General features: G+C 40.9%; 1 protein-coding gene across 3 annotated transcripts; it reads left to right on the top strand.

The window, feature by feature from the left end:
• The first annotated feature begins 1,830 nt into the window (after positions 1-1,830).
• Positions 1,831-23,309, top strand: AMACR (alpha-methylacyl-CoA racemase). 3 transcript variants are annotated; one of them, XM_063664704.1, is made up of 6 exons: positions 1,831-1,965; positions 3,660-3,756; positions 6,139-6,282; positions 7,290-7,450; positions 13,202-13,388; positions 22,553-23,309. In XM_063664704.1, exons 2-6 carry the CDS (start codon positions 3,684-3,686, stop codon positions 22,960-22,962), a joined length of 975 nt encoding a protein of 324 aa, XP_063520774.1. In that variant the 5' UTR covers positions 1,831-1,965; positions 3,660-3,683; the 3' UTR covers positions 22,963-23,309. The 3 variants fall into 3 exon arrangements, with proteins under 3 accessions (XP_063520774.1, XP_054344909.2, XP_063520775.1); XM_054488934.2 differs by lacking the exons at positions 1,831-1,965; positions 3,660-3,756 and adding an exon at positions 3,874-4,267; XM_063664705.1 differs by lacking the exons at positions 1,831-1,965; positions 3,660-3,756; positions 7,290-7,450; positions 22,553-23,309 and adding an exon at positions 3,885-4,267 and having other exon boundaries at positions 13,202-13,386.
• Positions 23,310-24,834: the final 1,525 nt, after the last annotated feature.

Genomic DNA, 24,834 nt, shown 5'->3' with positions numbered 1-24,834 from the left:
GATGTAAAATGAAGTCTGTTAGATGACCTGAGACCCTCGTTAGAGACTTCATCTGTAATTTGGGGCAGAGGGTGTATTCGTTTACTAAGGCTGCCACAATGAAATACCACAGACTGGTTGGCTTAAACAATAGAAGTTTAATTTATCACAGTTTTGGAGGATAAAAGATCAAGATGTTGGCAGGTTTGGTTTCTTCTGAAGCCTCTCTCCTTGGCTTGAAGACAGCAAGTGTCCTCAGTTGATCTCACTGTGTCGTCACATGGTTCCCCTAGGTCTGTGTTTTTTTGGTCCTAATCTCCTCTTCTACAGATACTAGGATTGAATATTAGTCATATTGGATAAGGGCCCACCCATATGACTTCATTTTGGCCCTATCTCCAAATACAGTCACATTCTGAGGTATTGACGGCTAGGGATTCAACATATAAATTTTTATTGATTTATTATTAATACATAATATTCATACATATTTATGGAGTACATGTGATATTTGGACACATGCATACAATGTGTAATGATCAAATCAGGGTTTTTAGGATATTCATCACCCAGAACATTTATCATTGTTTTGTGTTGGAAACATTTCAAATCTTCTCTTCTAGCTTTTTATTTGTTTGTTTTTGTTTTTTTGTTTTGTTTTGCTTTTTGGAATAGGATCTCACTCTGTCTCCCAAGCTGGAATGCAGTGGTGTGATTATAGCTCACTGAAGCCTCAAACTCGTGGGCCCAAGTGATCCTCAGACCTCAGCCTCATGAGCTAGTAGGTTTATAGGTGTATACCACATCCAGATAACTTTTCAAGATTTTTTTTTTTTTTCCAAGACACAGTCTTGCTCTGTCGCCCAGGCTGGAGTGCAGTGGCGCGATCTCAGCTCACTGCAACCTCCGCCTCCCTGGTTCAAGTGATTCTCCTGTCTCAGCCTCCTTGGTAGCTGGGATTACAGACACGCACCACCATGCCCAGCTAATTTTCATATTTTCAGTAAAGACAGGGTTTCACCAATTTTTCAAGTTTTTTGTAGAGATGGGGTCTCACTATGTTGTCCAGGCTGGTTTCGAACTTCTGGCCTTAAGTGATCCTGCTGCATCAACCCCCCAAAATGCTGGGATCACAGGCGTGAGCCACTGCATCTGGCCACTATTTTGAAATATACCATATACCGTTGTTAACTATAGTCACCCAACTGTGCTATCAAATACTATTATGTAGCTATTATTTATTCCTTCTATCTAACTACATGTTCATACCCATTATCCAATCTCTCTTCATCTCTGCCCCCCTATCATTCTACTCTTTATGAGATTAAATTCTTAGCTCCCACATCTGAGTGAGAACGTGTGATACTTTTCTTTCTGTGTCTAGTTTATTTCACTTGACATAATGACCTCGAGTTCCATCCATTTTGCTGCAGATGACAGGATTTCATCCTTTTTTTGTGACCAAACAGTATTTTATTGTGTATATGTACACATTTTCTTTGTCCATTCATCCAGTAATGGACACTCAAGTTGATTCCATATTTTGGCTATTGTGAATAGTGCTACAATAAACATGTGGGTACAGGTGTTCCTTTGACATACTGATTTCTCTTAAGATGTTTATCAAGACAATATGTGCACAGCTGAACATAGATCCTTATCAGGAGTTTTTGATTTTGCCTTTTGCCTTGTGATCTTTGCTTTGCCCTTTGCCTTGTGATCTTTATTGGCCTCAGAAGCATGTGATCTTTGTTCTTGTTTTTTGCCCTTTGAAGCATGTGATCTTTGTGACTTACTTCCTGTTCTTAAACCTCCTCCCCTTTTGAAATCCTTAATAAAAACTTGCTGGTTTTGCGGCTCAGGTGGGCATCACGGACCCACCGATACGTGATGTCACCCCTGGTGGCCCAGCTGTAAAATTCTTCTCTTTGTACTCTTTCCCTTCATTTCTCAGACTGGCCGACACTTAGGGAAAATAGAAAGAACGTACGTTGAAATATTGGGGGCGGGTTCCCCTGATACTTTTGGACATATATCCAGTAGTGGGACTGCTGGATCATATAGAAGTTCTATTTTTAGTTTTCTCACAAACCTCCATACTGTTTTCCATAATGGCTAAACTAATCTACATTCCCACCAACAGTATATATAAGTTCCTCTTCTCTGCGTCTTTGCCAGCATTTGTTATTTTTTGTCTTTTTGATAATAGCCAGTCTAACTGAAGTAAGATGATATCTCATTGTGGTTTTGATCTGCATTTCCCTGATGATTAGTGATGTTGAGCACTTTTTCATATACCTGTTGGCCATTTGTATGCCTTTTGAGAAATGTCTGTTCAGATCCTGTGCCCACTTTTTAACGAGATCATTTCATTTTTTCTTTTGAGTTGTTTGAGTTTCTTGTATATTCTGCATATTAGTCACTTGTTGGATGAATAATTTGCAAAATATTTTCTTCTATTCAATAAGTTGTTTCTTTATTCTGTTGTTTCCTCTGTTGTGCAGAAGCTTTTTAGTTTAATATAGTCCCATTTGCCTATTTTTTGTTTTTGTTGCCTGTGCTTTTGAAGTCTTAGTCATAAAATCTGTGCCTAGGTCAATGTCCTGAAGTGTTTTATCTGTTTTCTTATAGTAGTTTTATAGTTTTGGGTTGTACGTCTAAGTTTTTTAATCCACTCTGACTTGATTTTTGTGTATGGTGAGGGATAGTGGTCTAGTTTCATTCTTCTGCATATGGATTTCCAGTTTTTCCAGAACTACTTGTTGAATAGAATGTTCTTAATGTATGTTCTTGGTGTTTTTATTGATAATCAGCTGGCTGTAAATATACGGATTTATTTTGGGGTTCTTTATTCTATTCCATTGGTCTTCATGTCTATTTTATGCCAATAGAATGCTGTTTTGGTTACTATACCTTGGTAGTATAATTTGAATTCTGGTAGTGTGTTGCTTCCCGCTTTGTTCTTTTTGTTCAGTGTTGCTTTGGCTATTCAGGATTTTTTGTGGTTTTATACAATTTCTTTTTTCTATTTCTATGAAGAGAAAGCCACAGAGTCCTAAAATAATTCTAAAACTCATCATTACTTTCTTGCCTAAAAGATCTTGATTACAATCGTGCCTACTTTTGCTTTAATCACTTGCTTGAGAAATACATAAATCCCCACTTAAGATTAGTGCAGGCATATCTCTGGCACTCATTTCTGGTTCTATGCAAATTCCTAGAGATGTCAAAAATTACATTAGGCCACCTGACAGGCTATACATAGAAAAGAAAAAATGATTTGTAAAAGCAGTGGGGCTATTTGCGATTGCTTTTTTTTTTCTTAAATACCACTTATTAGGTTGAAAACCTGAAATTGCAGCTTTCTGTAGAAATGGCAGAAGACAAACTAACATTTTTAAAGCGCTCTCATTTAGCTCTGATGAGTACTACACCCCTGATGTTCTTCTGATACTAAAATAATTTTCCTACTGTAGTCTAAACTTTTTTAAAAAGACATGTAATCCACAGGGTTTCTAACTCAAAACGAGTGCATCTAGGAGGGATCGCAAGCCGTTTCTGGATTAAATTGCCAGCTAGCTAGCTAGCTAAGCAGGGGCGGTGAAGAAGACAATCTGTAGCCTAGGGAAGAAAACGCTTTCGCATTGTTCTTACGTGTTTACGTTATTTTATTTCCCTAGAGCAAGGCAGGAGTAGGGGCTCGAATGGTACAACGGCTGGGGATCGCCATGGTCACAATAAAAGCGTCCAGAGAGGACGGTAGCAGGAGCTCCAAAGGTCAGTCCCTGCAATTTAGGACTCAGCAATTTAGGTTGCAGGAAAAGGAAAGCAACCTGGTGCATTTGGCACTGGCGGTCCCGGGAGGCCGGGGGTGGGGAAGCGCGCCAGTGCGCAGACTCCGCGGGCTCGCGCAGGCCCACAAAAGAGGGACGCGGGTGATGCATTTGGGACGCGGCGCCGGACCTTGGGAGGGCTTCCTGCAGGCCGCTGGGCTGGGGCGAAGGGCTGCTCAGTTTCCTTCAGGGGGCACTGGGAAGCGCCATGGCACTGCAGGGCATCTCGGTCGTGGAGCTCTCCGGCCTGGCCCCGGGCCCGTTCTGTGCTATGGTCCTAGCGGACTTCGGGGCGCGGGTGGTACGCGTGGACCGGCCTGGCTCCCGCTATGACGTGAGCCGCTTGGGCCGGGGCAAGCGCTCGCTAGTGCTGGACCTGAAGCAGCCGCGGGGAGCCGCCGTGCTGCGGCGTCTGTGTGAGCGGTCGGATGTGCTGCTGGAGCCCTTCCGCCGCGGTGAGCCCGGGCCCCGCGGGCTGCTCTCGGGAAGTTCCCACGGAGGGGAGGGGCCTGGCCGTTCGATCGAGGCTGCACCCGCCACACCTTTGCCCTGTTGCCGCAAGAACCCTTGTCGGCCCCAGCCTTCTAGATTTTTGTCTCCTAGGGTATTGTTAGTGATCATTCATCCCAAACTGGATTGTCCAAAACTTGGGTTCTGAGATACTGCTGTTGCCCGGTTTCTCCTTTTGCCTCTCTGACTCCTTCCCAAATTCCTCTTTTTTTTTTTTTTCTAAGAAACGTTCCGTATTTGCCTTTCTTAATTAATTGAGGGTCTTGAACCCTGTGAGAATCTAATGAAAGCCATAGGATTCCCTTCCTGGAAAACTGCATATAGGCGGTCATTCGGCTACCGTTTTGGAGTGCTGTACCCTCAAGCCATCCACGGGCCCAGGCTAACGCTCCCTGCCTGAAATGCTGGCGTTCTAAGTCTCAGCATCTGCTCCCTGAAGCTCCGTTACCCATTCCCATCATTTTCACCTTTTTGTAGACTTCCCCCTCTCAGAGCCGCGGACGCTGGCATACACAGGTCCTGGGCATCGCCGTCAAGGCTGCCCGCCAGGCAGCTTCCACAAATCCCAAACTGAGCCTTTCCTTCTTCCTTCTAAAACAGCATCTCCACCTTCTGTATTATTTATTTCAGTGAATGCCTGAATCTCAAACTTGTACTTCATCATGGACTCCAGTCTTCCTTTGACATCCAATTTCAATGATCATCAATACAGTCATTTTGCTCCTTAGCCCACTCGGACTATTTCTCTCCATACCTGCTGCAACTGCCTTGACACTGGTGTGACAGCCTTTTAAAAACTGGTGTTTGGGGCTGGTATCACTTCAGTGGATTCTCAGACAGCTGCCGGAATAACTTTGTTCAAGTAGAAATCCAAAGCATTGCCTGGTCTATAGTGGGAAATCGGTAAATGGTGAATGAATGCCTATGGCACAGCCGGCTTATTTAAATGCGTTAACTCATTTAATCCTCACAGCTGTGTTTGAGGCTTGTAACAATAATGATTTAATAATTAAGATTATGTAATAATTTAAGAATGCTCCATTTAAGATGAGGGAGGCTTGTCCAAGGTCATGTAATTATGAGGAAGGTCGGCTGGGAATATGGATATAGCCTCCGGGTGAGGAGTTGTGACTGGTGTTTAGGTAGATGACTAGATGTTTTCTGTGATTTATTTTAGCCTTAGGAAGGTAAAGACAGTGAGTTTATTATGTAATTTTGATTACTTTTAATCCCAGGAAATTTCAGGTGCTGGTTACCTGGGGTTTGTGCTATAAATATTATACTTGTTGATAGTTTGAAAACTCTTAGGTACTATTGTCACTAACCACTCTTTCTACAGATGGGTGCTAAACTTTTTCGTGAAGGTACTGATGCTAGGCACTTTAGCGCCTGTGGAAACATCAGGTGTGAATGCTGCAGGAGGAGCTCATGAGCTGATAGGGAAGATAAGTGTATGCATGTACCAGCAAGTGCAGCTAAGGTGGGATGTGGTAAACACCGATGCGTTATAGAAAGAGAGAAAAGGGATTTACTAAAGGGATGAGACCCTGCTCTGGGGATTGAATAAATAGGCTTAGATAAACCTAGAGGGAAACAGGGATGTACTGGGAGAAATTACATCCTGGGAAGAAGCCACACATTCCAGAAATGGTGGCTGCGCTCTTTGGGTCCTTAACTGCAGTAAACATGCCATTAGCCCACAGCAAATGTTATTAATATTACTTGCAATGGTGCTATTTTATGTTTGTCTCAGAGAAGGGATTATCTCCCTCCTCAATTCATACTCTCTTAAGAAGATCGTTACTTTTCTCTTAAGGTGTCATGGAGAAACTCCAGCTCGGCCCAGAGATTCTGCAGCGGGAAAATCCAAGGCTTATTTATGCCAGGCTGAGTGGATTTGGCCAGTCAGGAAGCTTCTCTCGGTTAGCTGGCCACGATATCAACTATTTGGCTTTGTCAGGTATGTTGGAAAAAAAAATTTAGTCTACACTTTTAATTTATTCCATCAAGATCTACAGGTATGTTGATTAACAATTTGTAAAGGTGAAGATTTAAATATTTATCAGAATCAATCAAGAGAGCATGGGTGTTTAAAATGGATCGGTTTGAGTCTTGAAACAATCATTCTCAACCTTCCCCTTAACACGTTTGAAGGATAATACATGCCCACTACTATCATTTATTTACTACATTTGTTGAGTCAATTATCAGACAAACCCCTGCTAGGAATTAAGAGGCTTACTGGGTACTAGGGATGGTTGCTCTGTAGTTTGAAAATGTTGACATAGTTCGATTCTGACAGCTACTTCTCCCCCCCACCCTGAAATCTCCACCCACCATATTGAGAATCATTGCCTGAGTCATTGTTTCAGACTTCTATGAGCACTAAAAAAAGCCCATGGTTTTCAGGTCCTAATATCACTTTATTAGAGTTTTTGCCTGTGACAACATGTGAGATAGGCCTGATTCCAGAATTCTAAGAACTATGTGTTGTTGACTATAGGACGTTTCAGATCTTCTGTGAGTACACATTTAAAAGTTGAGGAAAGAAGTGGGTATAGAATTGGCTTTTCACATCTACTTAAAAATTAAATTCCTTTTTTTTCTTGTGTACAAGTATTTTCTTGCATTTCTTTCTACTAAGAATGAAAGTGCATTTACTGTTTTAAAACCACAAAATAAATAATCATTGTCTTTTCCAAAAGTAAGTGAGTAAAAACTTAGCAATATTTGAAAATGTTGGTTGGAATAGGTTTTAGAGAGGAAAACAACAAAACAAGGATCCTGTCTTGAGGGAAAGCCTGTTTATGAGTTTACTGACTAAGCTCAGATTTGGAAAAGTGATGTATACTGGCTTTCACTTAGTATCTACTGGAGAGATTGATTATTCCTCTAAGATGCTCACATATTTATTTTAAGAAGAGATTAAATTTAAAAGAGACATTAAATTTGTTTTTAATGATATAGGTGTTCTCTCAAAAATTGGCAGAAGTGGTGAGAATCCGTATGCCCCACTGAATCTCCTGGCTGACTTTGCTGGTGGTGGCCTTATGTGCGCATTGGGCATTATAATGGCTCTTTTTGACCGCACACGCACTGGCAAGGGTCAGGTCATTGATGCAAATATGGTAAGTATTAATTGGGGTAGATGCCTGCCACTGGTCCCTAAGTTTAAGATATGGCTGCTTAAAATCCTTTTTTGGAAGAAGACAAGAGATAAATGACATTTGAAGTTTCAAGCCAAGTTACCAAGGATATCCTTTTCTTTTTAATATAGACTTATGTCTTTTATATATCTGTTAGAATGCCATATTTGATCATCTGTCCTTGGAGTCAGTTCTCTAAACTTTCTGTGACTCATGTGATTCCTACGTTGTTTTAGGTTGGTGCAAAAGTAATTGCAGGTTTTGCCAAATATTTGCCAACCTAAATATTTCAACAATTTTCCCCAAGTATCTCTTGTGCTTAGTATATCATTTTCAAGCAGTCGTCATTCAAAAAAAGTTCAAGAAGTCTCCCTCAGCAGGTAGAGAAAATTCTTAGGAATGCTAAGGTCAAATGGACCTCCCTGTCTAAACCTTCCTGCTGCATTTTATAGGGGATGCTCTGTTATCATAATGCTTCTGTTTGTTCACTGTCATCCACTGAGTGCTTGCCTCATGTTCTGCTGAGCACATTTGCTGTGTGATTTCTTCTTATTCTCAAAACTGCATTTGGAATACGTTGTTGTTTTAAAGAGGAGGGAACGGACGCATAGCCATTTGCTCAAGATCTCACAGCTAGTGGGTAAGAGAGCCCACTCCAGCACCACCACTGCGTGTTTGCATTTTCACAGACATTTGGAGGTGGGATGAAGAATGGATTTGAGGAGACAAGACTGGAGGTAGAGAGACCAATGGCTGGGTTATTGCTGAAGAGATCAGGGCAAGTACTAAAGCAGTTAATGGTAGAGTTGGTTTGCATTGAAGGGACATTGGAGATATAAAATTGCTAGGAATTGATAATGGACTGACAGGGAGCGAAGAGGGAGAAGTTGAGGCTGGCTTCCCGGTTCTGGCTTGGATAACCTGCTAGTGTCCTGAGGGAAGACTGCTGAACACAGTGGTCAGAGTATAGAGTGGTAGCTGACTACCTGTGTCCCAGCTCTGCCATTTACTAGCTCTGTGATCTTGGGCAAGTTACTTAACCTCTCTGTGCTGTAGTTTCCTTTGTAAAATGGAGATAATAATGACATCCACCTCATAGCATTGTTAGATGCTATGAGAATTCAATGAGTTCATCCATTGTTCAGTGTGGGAACAGTGCCTGGCGTACAGTGGGCCCTCTGTAAAAGTTTGTCATTGTGATTATTTTTACTAGAAGAAAAGGAACTCAGTTTTGGTCTTTTCAGTTTTGAAGTGCCTTTCAGATATCCAGGTGGGATACTTGAGGTTAGGGACTGGAAACAGATTTCGGAGTTATTTGGGAGCCATATGAGACTATGTGATCCACTAGGAAAGGGGATAGAACACCAGCATTTAAGGAATGCGTGGGCAGAAAAGAGAAGCAAGGGCTGAGGACAGCTAAGGAGAGAAGCAGAATCTAGTGTTGTCATGGAAACCAAAGAAAGGAATGGTCAGAGGGTCAAATGTTGGTGGATACCTCAAGAGTTTAGAAACTGAGTGTCAACTGGATTGGGTCCTGGATGATCTTCACAAAATCCATTTTCTACCAGAAACCCCCTCATCTCCAAAGCTTCAGCCTGCGCTTCCTTCTCCTCTTCATGGTGAATCATGACCAGCCCTATACTGAGTGTGTGCCTGTGGGACACTGTCATCAGGGCACATCTCACATTTCCAGTGTGCCCTCTCTGAAGTGTGTACCAGCGGCAGGGGAGTGTGGTTTATCTTTTGTGGGCCAGCTCTTGGCGTAGTCATGGCATAGTCGCTGCATGAGATAGCAGCACCGGATTTACACCAGTACCCGCCAAACTCAAGACCAGTACCTTCCGCAGGGCTTCTGTTATCCACACAACTCCCTGAGGGAGACGTGCTACTGTCATTGGCATTGAAGACTTGAAGGCTTGGAGAGGTTAACTGCCTTCCTCTAAAGGAGATGATGGGAAAGGGTCCGAAGCACTGCCCCAGGCAGTTGGACCCTAAAGCCACTGCTTTCAACCACTTCCCCTGCTGCCCCATGGGCATGGTCCCTGGGGTCCAAAAGGAATGAACTAAGCGCAAACATGGAGCCTTGGGAGTGTTAAGGAGAATCTGAGCCTAGATACGTCTCTAGTAATAATTTGAATAATTTACTGAAGAGATGCAATTGATTATCATCAAATATAAATAAAAGGTGATTGCTGCTTTCAGCAGAATGTAGCTAATCAGAATTATATAATGATTAGAAGATAGTAAGGTTGGCTGGGCATGGTGGCTCACGCCTGTAATCCCAGCACTTTGGGAGGCTGAGGTGGGTGGATCACTTGAGGTCAGGAGTTCGAGACCAGCCTGGCCAACATGTGAAACCCCATCTCTACTAAAATACAAAAAAGTAGCTGGGCTTGGTGGTACGCGTCTGTAGTCCCAGCTACCTGGGAGGCTGAGGCATGAGAACTGCTTGAACCCAGGGGGCAGAGGTTGCAGTGAGCTGAGATCACACTACTGCACTCCAGCCTGGGTGACAGAGTGAGACCCTGTCTCAAAATAAATAAATAAAATAAAGAAGATAGTAAGGTTTTAGGGTATGTGAAAATGTTGTAATCTTTCTTCTGGGTTCATATTTCCATTAGGGGATAGTAAGTGTTTGCTAATTACACAAGGCTAAAAGAATCAGTAAATCATAGTCATTACTTCATCACTAGGACCCCTTGTGACACAGGCAATTGCAGAAGCTGATTAGGGGGAGGCAGATACCTTCTAATGGGCCGAAAGTTTTCACATTGTTTAGCAGCAGAATTCCAGACCTGGGCCTGCCTGTGAAGAGCTGGAGGCTGCCTTATTGTAGTGCTGTTTCCTTGGAAACTGTAGTTAAGATAACTCTGGAATATGGAGTGCGTTTTGCTGTATTTACACTCAGTCTGAGCCCACATGATGAGCACAGTGTTGTTAAATTAACTGTAGCATAAAGCTGCCCCCTTAAGTATTTTAAGTTCCACCTAAAGGTTTCTCTTACATATTGAGCTGTGACCTAACTGGATGTGTAAACAGACTGTAACCTACTTTTGTAACAAGCAGCAAGTCTCAGCCAATCACAGCAGCCGTACTTCAACTAATCACAGGCAGCCAGCTGTTCAAATCGTGTTCAAACAAGGCAAAGGCCCACTTGTAACCAATCCGGCTGTTTCTGTACCTCACTTCTGTTTTCTGTACATCATTTTCCATTTTCTGTCCATAAGTCCTCTCTGGCCACAGGACTACACTAGTCACTCTGAACCTAGTCTGGTTCCACAGACTGCCCAATTCATGAGTCATTCGTTGCTCAGTTAAACTCTTAAATTAATTTGTCTAAAGTTTTTCTTTTAACAATATCAAAGGTTAGTGGCAAATTGAGGCTGTGGTTTCCCTGTGTCAGGGGGCTCTCGACTGGCATGCATGGTGTATGAGTGATGGGGCAAGAGAAGCCGTGTGCCAGAATAGCCACTGCTAGGCCTTATGATGAGACGAGGAGGGTTCCTGCTGTATTTCTTGTCCTGTACCCTCCTCTGATGCTAAGGATTAGACCAGAGCTTGTTTTTGTCCTTAGTGGGCCCAACTGGACCTGTAACTCTGTTAACATGTCTATTTTTCAGCAGTCTCATCAGGACGTTCAATATATATAAAACAGATTAAAGGGGTATTTTATTACCATAAAACATTTTATGTTTATATAGTCAATATTTATATATTATTTTGTCAGACCAATGAAGCTGTTCTGCTAAACACAAACACTGGAAGTTAGAGTTTATGGGTAATTGTCTCATCGCTTTCAGTATTCAGTTTATTACTATATTTCATTTTGACTGGATGTTAGGAAAATCCTGAGTTACAGAGATAAGTTAAAAATATCTAGAGTTTTTACACAAAAATTAGCTGGGTGTGGTAGGCACCTGTAATCCCGCTACTCAGGATTCTGAGGCAGGAGAATTGCTTGAACCTTGGAGGCGGAGGTTATAGTGAGCTGAGATTGTGCCACTGCACTCCAACATGAGCAACAGAGTGACACTCGATTTCAAAAAAAAAAAAAAAAACCCTATATTTTTAAAAACTTGCTTAAAATTTCAGATTGCATTTTATTTATGATGAAGCAGAACAAAAATATTTTGTTTCAAGGTCGACTCACTACAGTGTGTAAAAACTTCTCATATTCTTTGGCCTGAACATGAAAGTCAGATAAACAGTATTCAGAACTCTCTGCTAAAACTCTCTCTTGCACTGTATGACAAGCTTGCTTCCAGTTCATCTATTATTGCCCTATTGATTCGGCATTAGGCTCTAAGAGAAGCAAAGCTTGAGCGGAAAGCAGGCACTTGCTTATTGAAGGTGCTAACTTGTTGGTTTTGTATGAGTAAGCACAAATTAAGAGGAGAGGAGAACCATGCAGAACAAAAGTTTTCCTTAATAGTGTTTCAAATACAAGGTAAGATTTATGCAAAATCGGAAGGAAAAGCTTTATTTTAAGGTCTAGCAACAAATGTTAATGAGTTGAGGCTCTGATGAGTCAGAATTTGGTATAGGATACCTTTAAATGTGTGCTTAAATAACATAAACATAAAACATATTTAAAATGCACATATACACGCATATGTGTATATATGTGTGTATGTGTATAAACATGGAACTCTAATATCTCCATAATCCAGCCTCAAAAAAAGGCACTGCCATAGGCCACTTATGAACTCACCTATTTGGTGATAATAAATGTCACAGCCATAAATTCAGATGTGCATGAAATTTCAAGTTAAGAGGGAAAATTGGATATATCCAAAGATACATTTTGTGGTTGTTCCACAGTCAGTAACTGAGAAATTGCTAGCAGTTAAAATGAGGCCTCCTCTATTGGTAACTTCTGAGACGAGGATGCCTTGAGGGCCTTCCTCCTAGGGTGCTGGAGACACCACCTTTTAGAGCCTTTTAGGCTCACAAAAGGCATAAAGATCAGAACATCATCTTCAAATAGACCAGTGCCTCCAGCCTTTGAGTTTGAGCCTTGTAATAATTGTACTTTATTGTGTAATTACTTCAGGACTCAGTGGGAAGGTGGCATGATGACTTTAGGACTCAGTGGGAAGGTGGCATTCCCAAACCACTTTGCCTGGATTCAGAAAATGCACATACCTGTCATCCATATTGTTAGTTTATTTTATAACTTCCTAGTGATTATGAAATACAACGTATATTAAATACTCAAATACAGTTTTCTTGGGATTGAAATCAAGCTAGAATAAGCCAAATTTTACTGTTATGTGATTTACCTTTAAAATGTGGTATGGTTTATACATATGTGTGTGTTTATAGGTATGGAGATCAGAAGATGGATTTTTAAAAACTTTTAATTTTTAACTTTTTATCTTAGCAGTTTTTAACATTATAAAAAGTAGAGAGAATAGTATAGTGACCTTCCATGTACCCTCACCTAGCTAAAAATCACCAGCATTTTGCCAATCTTATTTGAAATGGAAAGCAAAGGTTATTTCTTCTAAGTCTTAAAAGTATTTTCGGAACTGAACAGTGCAGCCAATTGTTATTTTAACCCAAACTGCTCTAACTCACTTTCTGGAAATACCAGAGAAGTTGTGTAATTAGGTAGAATCTTCGTATACTCTAAGAATTTTTATGCAATTTTTTTTAACTTGAATAGGAGGAATTATTCATGCTTTGACACTTGAGTTATCTGGATTTGTCTTGTATTCTGTTTTCTCAAAGGTGGAAGGAGCAGCATATTTAAGTTCTTTTCTGTGGAAAACTCAGAAATCGAGTCTGTGGGAAGCACCTCGAGGACAGAACATGTTGGATGGTGGAGCACCTTTCTATACGACTTACAGGACGGCAGATGGGGAATTCATGGCTGTTGGGGCAATAGAACCCCAGTTCTACGAGCTGCTGATTAAAGGTAAGTAAACTTCACACGTCTCCCCCAGTTCCCCTTTTGCTGTGGATGTTCTTTGGTTCTATTTTAAAGACTTTTGGAATCTATGATGTCTTTTATTATATAGCCGCTTTCTAATTAACCTAATTATAGCCATCAGTATAATGTGGGGCATTTTCCATGGCTTTTAAATTGACCAGCAGTCTTACTAGTCTATAAAATAGCTGAGGGTTTTAAAAATACTAATCCCTTTTGTAGGATGTTCGGTGCTTTTATTACAGTTCACTCCTTGTGTTGGATAATCTCGCCCCTGTGTGCCCAGATCTTACTCTTCCCTAGAAATGATCTCACATGGGTTGCTTTCCATTCAGTATTCTACCAGCTCCTATGCTTTGGTAGATGTCCCTTATGGCACTTCAATGTCAGAAGTCACCAAAGCATGGAAAGATTTTGGCAAATGAGATTCTGTTAGAATATGTTACTATAGCACTATGCCTTTGCAGATTACCTGTCTTGCAGATTCTTGCCTTCTTGGCAAGCTGCCATAAATTAGCAAGAAAATTTGGGATCTCTTCTTCCCTAATTAAATAATTGGATGGGAGTCATTTTGTTCCTGAGAAATGTTTGAATTTAAAGTTCACTCTATAAATAATGTAGAATCTAAGAAGTTTTAGAATATACTCTGAAGTGATGTGAAAGCTGATCACAGTGCATTTACATTTCTACTACAATTTAGAGTTTCATTGTTATGTTTGGTAGCTTTTCAGATGCATATACTAAAAGTTATTTGCATATAGCTGGAATGAGTTTTTTTAAATTTTTCAAATTTTTGATATGTTCTCATCTGATGGAGTAATTGTTTTTGCAAACGTCCGAAAGCATTTTATGATTAAACATATTAACTTCACCTATTCAAATATAGTCGGAAAAACTATAGAAGAACACAATGGTTTATCTAGATCATAAAGGGTACCTCTCTGTCCAGAAATTAAAAAGCTTGCCTTTTGTCACTGCTCCAAATAAATTGGAAGCTCTGACTGCTCATGATGCTCTGGTGGAGCTCTGTGGAGCCATGAACACCGCCACCTGCAGTCTGATGAAGATAGCAAATGATATTCATTTTCTGAGTTCTGGTCCTTGGCCAGGTCTGGGAGAACTGATCTTGCTGAAAATACAACAGGAAACAGTATCGTGCCAGGCAAGGCAAACCCTACTCAGTGTGAAGCAATGGCCATCGTTGCAGCCCAAGTCATGGGGTTTTGTGTGGCTGTAACCGTTGGAGGTAGCAATGGCCATTTTAAGTTGGATGTTTTCAAGCCAATGATGATTAAAAATTTATGTTACACTCAGGCTGCTGGGGGATGCTTCAGTTTCCTTCACAGAAAACTACATAGTGGGAATCCAGACCAATAAAGAAAGGATCAAGAAGCTAATGAATTAGTCGCTAATGCTGGTGAAGCTCTCAACCCTCATATAGGGTATGACAAAACAGCAGAGATTGCTAAGACAACACCCCAAAATGGATCAACCTTAAAGGAAACTGCCATTGAACTTGGCTCTCTCACCGCAGAGCAGTTTGATGAATGGGTAAAACCTAAGGACATGCTGGGTCCAAAGTGACTTAAATAAGTTTTAATGAAAATAAATGTATAAAATTAAAAAAAAATACTGGACATTTTAAATAATTTAATGTGACAACTCCCAGGACTCCTCAGGACCCCTCAGTCCTAGACTTGTTATTGTTGCTATTTGTTTAATGATTTCCTTAAATTAAATCTGTATTCTTTGGCATGTGCAGCCACCGAAGTCAGCTGAGTTAGCTTCAGCTAATGATTGGACAGAAATGTCCTTAAATGCCTTTTTTTTTGTTTGCTTGTTTGTTTTAATCTAGGGGACAGGCTCTCGCTCTGTTGCCAAGGCTGGAGTGCAGTGGTGTGATCATAGCCCACTGCAGCCTTGAACTCTGGGATACAAGTGATTCTCCGGCTTCAGTCTCCCAAGTAGCTGGGACTACAGGCACGCACTACCACACCTGGCTAATTTTTTATTTTTGGTGGAAATAGAATCTTGCTATTTTGCTGAGGCTGATCTTGAACTCCTGACCTCAAGCTATCCTCCTGCCTCAGCTTCCCAAAGTACTGGGATTTCAGGCATGAGCCACTGCGCCTGGCCCTTAAATGCCTTAAACCAATAAATCTCCCATCTTTTTCTGAGGCACTGTATGCCTTAACTTCTTGCTTGTGAAGAGCCTCAAGGTCAGCCAGAGGTGAGAGAGGAGGGCCTTTACAGATCTCTCCCAGGCATTCATACTGCCCTGCATGTGTGCTTGTGCGTGGCCTTCTCAGGAGTTGCAAAAAAGTTCTCAGGAATATGTTGGAGTTTTTCAAAGCCCCCTATGGATATCCCATTCCCCAGTTTATTCTTTTGAGTTTTTTGGTCAGCATCTCATTAGCTGCAATAAATAACACCACCTAAGACAGCTGCGATAAAATATTGCCTTTTTTTTTTTTAAATCAACATTTTAGGGCTAGAGCAAAGTGAGCTCTGAGTCAGAAAGACAAGCCCTGAGAATGGAGCCTTTCAGGGAGCTGCCAGACAGGCTAAATAATGACAGTTCTCTGGGGATGGGGTTTTGGGGCAAGCTCCAAACTTCTTTTCCTCCTCTCAGGGCTATTCTCCTGCTGGTTTTCAGAGCTGACCAGAGTTGAGAGGAAGTTGTTTTTCAAGGCTACCACAGGGAGAGGGATGAAATTAGCCAAGTTCTAACACCACAAAGCTCACTGCTCTTACTGAGATTCAGCTGTTTTTCTTGAATAAATGCTCCTTGGATTGCTGCAAGCTTTTAATTTCCAGAATTATGAAAAAGTTAATTCCAACAGTTGTTAGTGTTCTCATTGCTTTAATGCCGGTTTTTGAAGGCTCTCATTCTGCCACTCTGGAGTTAACTCCCTTCCTTGGTGTATCCTGTTATTTTAAAACATATGCAGTAGTCCTCTCTTATCTGTGGGGGATGCATTGCAAGACTCCCAGTGGATGCCTTAAACTGCACATAGTACTGAACCTGATTGCTGTCAATTGGAAGATGTTTCTGTTTATGTCTTCCACCCACAAAGTTAATGCGTTTTCCATCTTAATTAAGCACTTATGCACTGTGGCTGTAACTTTTCAGTCTGAGTTGTGACAGCAAAACTAGCATGAATTTCTTTTTCCTTCTCCCCTTCTTCACAATCTCATGAATATAAGATTCATTCTTAACCGTTGATTTTAGCAACCTCGGCTTATGAGTTTTATTCTTCCCTGAAGCTGAGAGCTTTCGCCTTTTCACTTAAGGGAAGCACGTTAGGCTTCTCTTTGGCATATCCACATTGCCAGCATCACCTTTGCCTACAACCTTGGGGCCCTTAGGAAGTAAAATAAGGGTTACTTGAACACAAGCACTGCAATACTGCAGCAGTCAACCTGATAACCTAGTTGGCTACTAAGTGACTAATGGGCTGATAGCCCCACAGTGTGGATGGGATGGACATGGTTCATGTCCAAGGCAGGATGGAGCAGGATGATGTGAGGTTTCATCATGCATCATGCTACTCAGAACAGCATGCAATTTAAATTTATGAATTGTTTATTTCTGGAATTTTTTATTCAATGTTTTCGGACCATGGTTGACTGTGAGTAACTGAAACCACAGAAAGCCAAACCTCGGATGAAGAAGCAATGCTGTATGTGTGGAGTGCTCATTTTTCACATCCACACTTCACGTCAATGAATGAGCCTTTCTGGAAACACTGAAAATGAAACAAGACATTTTTCTAGCAGGGTCATTGCTCCAACCCTTTAACTCCTGATCACCTTCTCCTGTGTATTCTTCTGCTGAGTTTAAACTTTGTAACTCCACTGATTTTTTTTATAGCCCCCTCTTTTTGCATCCATAGCCTTTTATGATATCCTTAACCCTCATCTCCCTTCAAAGTTTACCTAGGATCCTTAGCTGACAGATGACTTGTGCTATAGGAGATAGCATGTTAAATCACCTTTCACTTAATCTACCTAGTCCATGCCAAAATGCCTCAGCATTCTCTTTCTTTTATAATATTTATTTACAAAAATAGTACTTTTACTAATCACGTGTACATTTCTTCTCTCTCAAGTCCTACTGAACAAACCCCCACATCTGTAGTAATTTTTTGAGGGCCAGGTGCAATGGCTGTGCCTGTAATCCCAGCACTTTGGGAGGCCAAGGCAGGTGGATCACTTGAGGTCAAGAGTTCAAGACCAGCCTGGGCAACATGGTGAAACCCCGTCTCTACTAAAGATACAAAAATTAGTCAGGTATGGTGGCGCGTGTCTGTAATCCCAGCTGCTCGGGAGGCTGAGGCACGAGAATCACTTGAACCTGGGAGGCAGAGGTGGCAATGCACTGAGATCGCATCACTGCCCTCCAGCCTGGGTGACAGAGCGAGACTCTGTCTCAAAACAACAACAACAATAATAGTAATAATTTTTGAGGTAGTACTAATTACATACCTAATTTACTCCCCTTTGTGTTTTAGATCTTTGAGACCATACTTTAATCTGTATCTTCAGTTTCTGAATATAAGTATGCAAAATCTTTTTAAGGTACATACTCTGCTGCGTCCCTGCTATTTTCTAGGACAAAAAAATCTGAAAACACTGAGAATTTTATGACATTTTGAGATAGCAAGTCTCTCATAGTACAATCAGGTAAGCAATAGATAATTTTCAAAAGCTGTTTTATCAGTAGATAATTTTCAAAAGCTGGGTGATCTCTGTCACCCAGGCTGGAGTGCAGTGGCGTGACCTCGGCTCACTGCAACCTCTGCCTCTTGGGTTCAAGTGATTCTCCTGCCTCAGCTTCCTGAGTAGCTGGGATTCCAGGTGCCCACCACCATGCCCAGCTAATTTTTGTATTTTTAGTAGAGACGGAGTTTCACCATGTTGACCAGGCTGGTCTCGAACTCCTGACCTCAAGTGATCTGCCCCCCGCCTTAGCTTCCCATAGTGCTGGGATTAGAGGAGTGAGCCACCACTCCTGGCCTTCAAACTATTATTTCTAAAAAATACAAAATAACAAGTGTTGGCAAGGGTGTAAGGAAACGAAACACTTGTGTGTTACCAATGAGAATGTAAAGTGGTGTAGCCACTGTCAAAAACAGCGTGGCATTTCCTCAGAAAATTAGACATAGAATTGTATGATCTAGCAATTCCACTTCTAAGTATATAACCAAAAGAATTGGAGGCAGTGACTCAAACAGATATTTGTATATCTGTGTTCATAGTGACATTATTCACAATAGCCAAGAGGTAGAAGCAACTCAAGTGTCCATCAACAGATGAATGGATAAACACAAAATGTGGTATAGACATAAAATGGAATGTGATTCAGCCTGAAAAAAACAAGAAAATTCCAACACGTTACAACAGAGATGAATCTTGAAGACATTATGCTGAGTGAAAGAAGTCAGTCACCAAAGGGCTAATACTGTATGATTCCGCTACATGAAATATCTAAAGTGGTCAAGTTCATAGAGACAGAAAGTAGAATGGTGGTTGCCAGGGACTGTGGGGAGGTAGAAGCGGGAGTTAGTGTTTAATAGGTTCAGAGTTTGTGTTTGAAAAGATGAAAAGTTCAGGAGTTGTGTGGTACAGATGGATGGTGGTGATAGTTGTAAAGCAGTATGAGTGTACTTAATGCCCTAGTACTGTGCACCAAAAAATGGCTGACGTGGTAAACTTTATGTATATTTTACCACAATTTTCAAAAATGAAATAAAAATTTAAAATGATATGTTTGCTAGGGAAAAAAACGCAATACAGATTTTAAAAAGTAAGAAGGGAAAATTTTCTTTTGTTCTTCCACTTTGGGAAAATTTGCGATGTGGCCTTCAAGAATTTTTATTGTACACATACAAATCCACAATTATTCTATTCTATTTTATTTTTTGAGACAAGGTCTTACACTGTTGCCTAGGCTCGAGTGCAGTGGCACAAACATGGCTTACTGCAGTCTTGACCTCCTGGGCTTAAGCAAGCCTCCTGCTTCAGCCACCTGTGTAGCTGGGACCACAGGCCTGTGCCACCAGGCCTGGCTAACTTTTTGATTTTTTTGTAGAGACAGGCTCTTACTGTGTTGCCCAGGTTGGTCTTGAACTCCTGGGCTCAAGTGATCCTCCTGCCTCAGCCTTCCAAAGTGCTGAGATTACAGGCGTGAGCCACTACACCTAGCAATTATTTTCTGTCTTACAATTTATAATTTATATATATAATTATATAAATTTATAATTTATAGCTTTTTATACAATATCGCAAAGACATTCTTTCATGTCAGTACAAAAGATCTTCGCCCTCACCCGTTTTATATAGCAGCCATATCATAGTTTTGATCTGCCTGTACTAAAATTTATATAACCAATTCCCTATGCAAGTTCATTTACATTTTTTCCAACTTTTTATTATGAAAATAATTTTTATGGCCGGGTGCGGTGGCTCACACCTGTAATCCCAGCACTTTGGGAGGCCGAGGCAGGCAGATGATGAGGTCAGGAGTTTGAGACCAGCCCGGCCAACATAGTGAAACCCTATCTCTACTAAAAAATACAAAAAATTAGCCGGGCATGGTGGCAGGCACCTGTAATCCCAACTACTCAGGAGGCTGAGGCAGGAGAATCTCTTGAACCTGGGAGGCAGAGGTTGCAGTGAGCTGAGATCGTGCCATTGCACTCCAGCCCAGGCAATAGTGTGAGACTCTGTCTTAAATAAATAAATAAATAAATAAATAAATAAATAAATAAATACAGGGAGGCTGAGGCGGAAGAATGGCATGAACCTGGGAGGCAGAGCTTGGAGTGAGCTGAGATCATGCCACTGCACTCCAGCCTGGGTGACAGAGGGAGACTCTGTCTCAAAAATAACAATAATAATAATAATCATGTTTACAATTGCCATCCTGGACATATATCATTGAATACTTACAACATGAATTTTGACTGCTTACTATATACTTAATATTATAAAGCAGTAAAGTTTATGGCATGTACTTAAAAGAATAAGCATTTTGTGTAACTGTGTGTGTGTGTGTGTGTGTGTGTGTGTGTGTGTATGGTAGTTATTTTTTGGAATCAAAACATGCTTTCCCAAGTTTTAAATGGTGTCTGAGTCCCCAGGCTAGTTCCTGAAAATCTGTTTGACTTAAAATACCAGAAATTTCATAGTGATTGTACCATAACAACTAGCCACAATCTATAACTGTATTTATACAATTACGGATTCTGAGACTTGGGACTGGATTCCAAGTTCCATATTGGAGTGTCAGGAGCACAGCAAACAGCTCACCTTAAACCACTGGTGTTTAATCCTGTGGCCTTGGTCAGGCTCATGGGCAGGATGGGACATTGTGGGCTGCGAAGGGATGGTAGATAATGGGAGAATTCGGATGTTAGAGTTAGGGTAGGATCTGGGGGCTTTTGATTTCTAGTATTTTTCTAGCATACAAACTATGACCTGTGTAATCTCAACTATAAAGTTAGAGAGAGAACATATTGGCTCCAGCTTTACTTAGTGTTATGATTCTCATCACATTCTGATAAAAAGAAACTGTTTTAAAAAGCATGTGAAGATCACTACTTTTTGCTCAATGCTCATTTTTTGTGCCTTTCACTCACAGAGTTCAGGGCAATCAAGAAAGAACATCAAGTGAAAGACATCCTGTAGATTATAGTGATAACCTGAAGCTATGGCCTCATATCTGTCCTGGTATTTGAATGAGACTGGTGGTTACAGAAGAAAATGTACTTATACATCCCACAGGAGGCTGTTTACAAAAATCTGGAACTGTGTTAGTTCTTCTTATTTCCTCATAGTCCTCAAAACCTTAAGAAGAGGCTTCAGTATTTATGTCTTCTTACCTCTATAGGGACTTTACCATCTTCAGAGCAATTTACAATTAGCCTTGATTGTCCACATGCTAGAGAAGGAAGGTATTCTGTAAGTGAGGATTATTCAATTAACTTGGCTAAACTTACACACAGTGTGATGCATAAAGAAAAGGCCTTTCATTATCATTCGACACTTAGCCATGCACTTTTAAAAATGCGCTTATGTGGGGAAGAAAAAGGACATTTACACCAACTATTGTAAAGTGGCCCTGCTCTTTGGGTATAATTTAATCAGAACTGGAGTTTGAGCATGTCTGCAGGGGTAGGCCCACATAGTCAGTAAAGGAAACACAGATGGGGTCAAGAGCTAGAGAGGCCACCTTTCCTGTTAAATCCCCAGGTAGCTGCTGTCATGTCCTCTGCACTGTGGTCTTGATGGGCCCTTCAAGTCCCTTTCATGCCAGAGAGGAAAGTCTGCATGCCCCACTGTTGACTGGCTGGCTAATAAGTTTCTGTTTTGTTTGTTATAGGAACAATTTGCGTGAGTCTTTGGTTACCTTACAAGTCCTTTATCCTAGTGCAAAGCCCTTTTGGGCTCTTTTATTTTTAAAATGTATGTATGTTTGTATGGATGGATGGATGGGTGGATGGATAATGGATGATGGGGGTCTTGCTGTGTTGCTCAGGCTGGGCCTTGAACTCCTGGGCTCAAGCAATCCTCCAGCCTCAGCCTCCCGAGTAGCTTGCACTATACTCATGCCATCACTCCTGGCCATTCCAGCTCTTTTATTTTAACAAAATAAACATAAATGAATGTATTTAAAAAACTGCAATCCTGAATTAAATAATTTATCTTCAGGCTTCTTCCTTGGAAACTGAGATGGCCATGTGTAAAATTGTTTATATTTTATTTTTTTATAAGGTTTGAATACATTATAGAAAATAGGGAGTTATTTTAGCTCAGTATGACTGGTAATAACACCCTGGGGAAATTTTTTTTCAAAATCTACTCAGAGGTAGGAAATCAATTTCTGGAAACCAGACCATTGAAAACAGACTACTTTTGATGAAATATGAATCATAAAATCTTAGTAGTGACAAGTCTGACTACCTCTGCCCTCTTTAGCCTTTGGCTCCAACCTTAAACTGATTTTACATTTTTTTCTCTTGACTCATTTGAGAAGCCCTTATAGAACATCTTATTTTGCATAGTACAGTGGGCTCAGCATTCATTTTTATTGATTATAATTGCTCTGTTCAAAGCATAATAATTTAAGAAACTGTATTTTTCCTCAGGACTTGGACTAAAGTCTGATGAACTTCCCAATCAGATGAGCATGGATGATTGGCCAGAAATGAAGAAGAAGTTTGCAGATGTATTTGCAAAGAAGACGAAGGCAGAGTGGTGTCAAATCTTTGACGGCGCAGATGCCTGTGTGACTCCGGTTCTCACTCTTGAGGAGGTTGTTCATCATGATCACCACAAGGAACGGGGCTCGTTTATCACCAATGAGGAGCAGGACGTGAGTCCCCGCCCTGCACCTCTGCTGTTAAACACCCCAGCCATCCCTTCTTTCAAAAGGGATCCTTTTGTAGGAGAACACACTGAGGAGATACTTGAAGAATTTGGATTCAGCCGCGAAGAGATTTATCAGCTTAACTCAGATAAGATCATTGAAAGTAATAAGGTAAAAGCTAGTCTCTAACTTCCAGGCCCACAGCTCAAGTGAATTTGAATACTGCATTTACAGTGTAGAGTAACACATAACATTGTATGCATGGAAACGTGGAGGAACAGTATTGCAGTGTCCTACCACTCTAATCAAGAAAAGAATTATGGACTCTGATTCTACAGTGATGATTGAATTCTAAAAATGGTTATCATTAGGGCTTTTGATTTATAAATACTTTGGGTATTTATACTAAATTTTGGTAGTTATTCTGCCTTCCAGTTTGCTTGATACAATATATTTGTTGATATTAAGATTCTTGACATATTTTGAATGGGTTAATATAATGTAATTTATGAAATAAAGCTTTCTTTTTCCCTAAAGTGAACTTGTGCTTTTAAGTTTGTGCAATGCTTCCATGAAAACCCTTTAAATACCATTTAAATAGCATTTTGTGACTCCTTGAAATATTTTTGGCTCTATTGTTTAACAGAATGAATGTCCTGAAATAGAGAAGTCTGACCATTTTAATTTGACAGGAAATCATTCAGTCAGTGTCTTCGAATGGGAATGCTGGCAGATGATCTCCAGGTTTCCGGCAGATAACTCCCACCCTTCCATCTAGCCCTCTCTGCTGGGAGCCGGGCTTCTCTGTGCAGCTGCCTGTTAGCCTCACTGACATGCCTCTTTTTCTCAGATTGTGCCATCATCTGAGTCCTGCCAGGCAAGTCTTTCTGTCTTACCAGTCTCTTGCTTCCATTCCCACCATGCCTCTCTCCACCCTCATAGGCCCTCAGCTTATCCTCACTTCATTGAGGCCACTGCCAACTGCCCCTCTGCAGAGAGTCCTTTCCTAGCCTCTGTCTAAAATAGCAGCGACCTCATCACTTGCTGTCCCCTCACCCTATCTTGTTTTTCTTTGTACCCTATATCACTACTGACATTATTTGCTTATTAACCCCAGTCTCCCCTCGCACCCCTGCCAGCCCACCAACACACACTAGAATGGGAGTTTTATGAGGGATTTTGTGTGTTCATTCATTGTAAAATCCCTAGTTCCTAGACCTAGTGCCAAGTGCATAGTAGAAACTTAGTAAATGTTTATTAAATGAATACATCTCAAGAGTGAAGTGCTGTCAATTCTACTTTAACGGCACTTGAATCCATTCCCTCTGCCTATCCCCCATTGCGCTTTTCATTCAGGCCCCTCTTATCTCTTCCCAAGACTCTGGTTCAGTTGCCCTATCAGCCTTGACCTCTAGTATCATTGCCTTATTATTATTATCATGTTACTCCACTGGGTATGTTTTTGACACCACACTGAATTTTCAGTCCTGCAAAAATCTTGTGGTGGTCTTTTTTCCTACAGAGTAGAATATAAACTCATTTACATAGCATATCAACCCTTTACTTACAATAAAACTTCTATCTAGCTGTCCAGTCCCATCCCTGTCCTCCTGTTCCCTGGCACTTACGTTAGACTACCTGAAATTTCTAACTGTGCAATGGTCTCTCTTGTTGCCATTCCTTTCTATATACTGTATCATTATTTTCCAGGACTATCAAGACCCCTTTTGCTCCAGCCTGTTGATCTAGCAAACTCAGACTGGGCTGGAACACAGCCTTCTTTGTGAAACTTCCTGTGCTTTTCAACCCTAGGGTAGTTTTGTACAGTGATTATGAGTTGTGGAGTCAGAAGGGCCTTGGGTTCAAATCTCACTCTATCATTGTGGTGTCTAAGACAATGCCTGTGAAGTGCCTTAACATCCTAGGTGCTCAGTATTAGCTCCTATTCTTAAGGCCTTTTGTAGGTTTCCATCTCACTTTGTACACATCTACAAGGATAGTAATTGCCTTTACTATACTTTACAAAATTGTTCACTAGGCCATTATGTTCCCAGAGTAATG

The sequence above is a fragment of the Pongo pygmaeus genome, chromosome 4 (genome assembly GCF_028885625.2).
Source record: "Pongo pygmaeus isolate AG05252 chromosome 4, NHGRI_mPonPyg2-v2.0_pri, whole genome shotgun sequence".
In the NCBI taxonomy this organism is placed as follows: Eukaryota; Metazoa; Chordata; class Mammalia; order Primates; family Hominidae; genus Pongo; species Pongo pygmaeus.
Note: the sequence above shows the minus strand (reverse complement) of the source record. Positions and strands in the feature narration are given on the sequence as shown.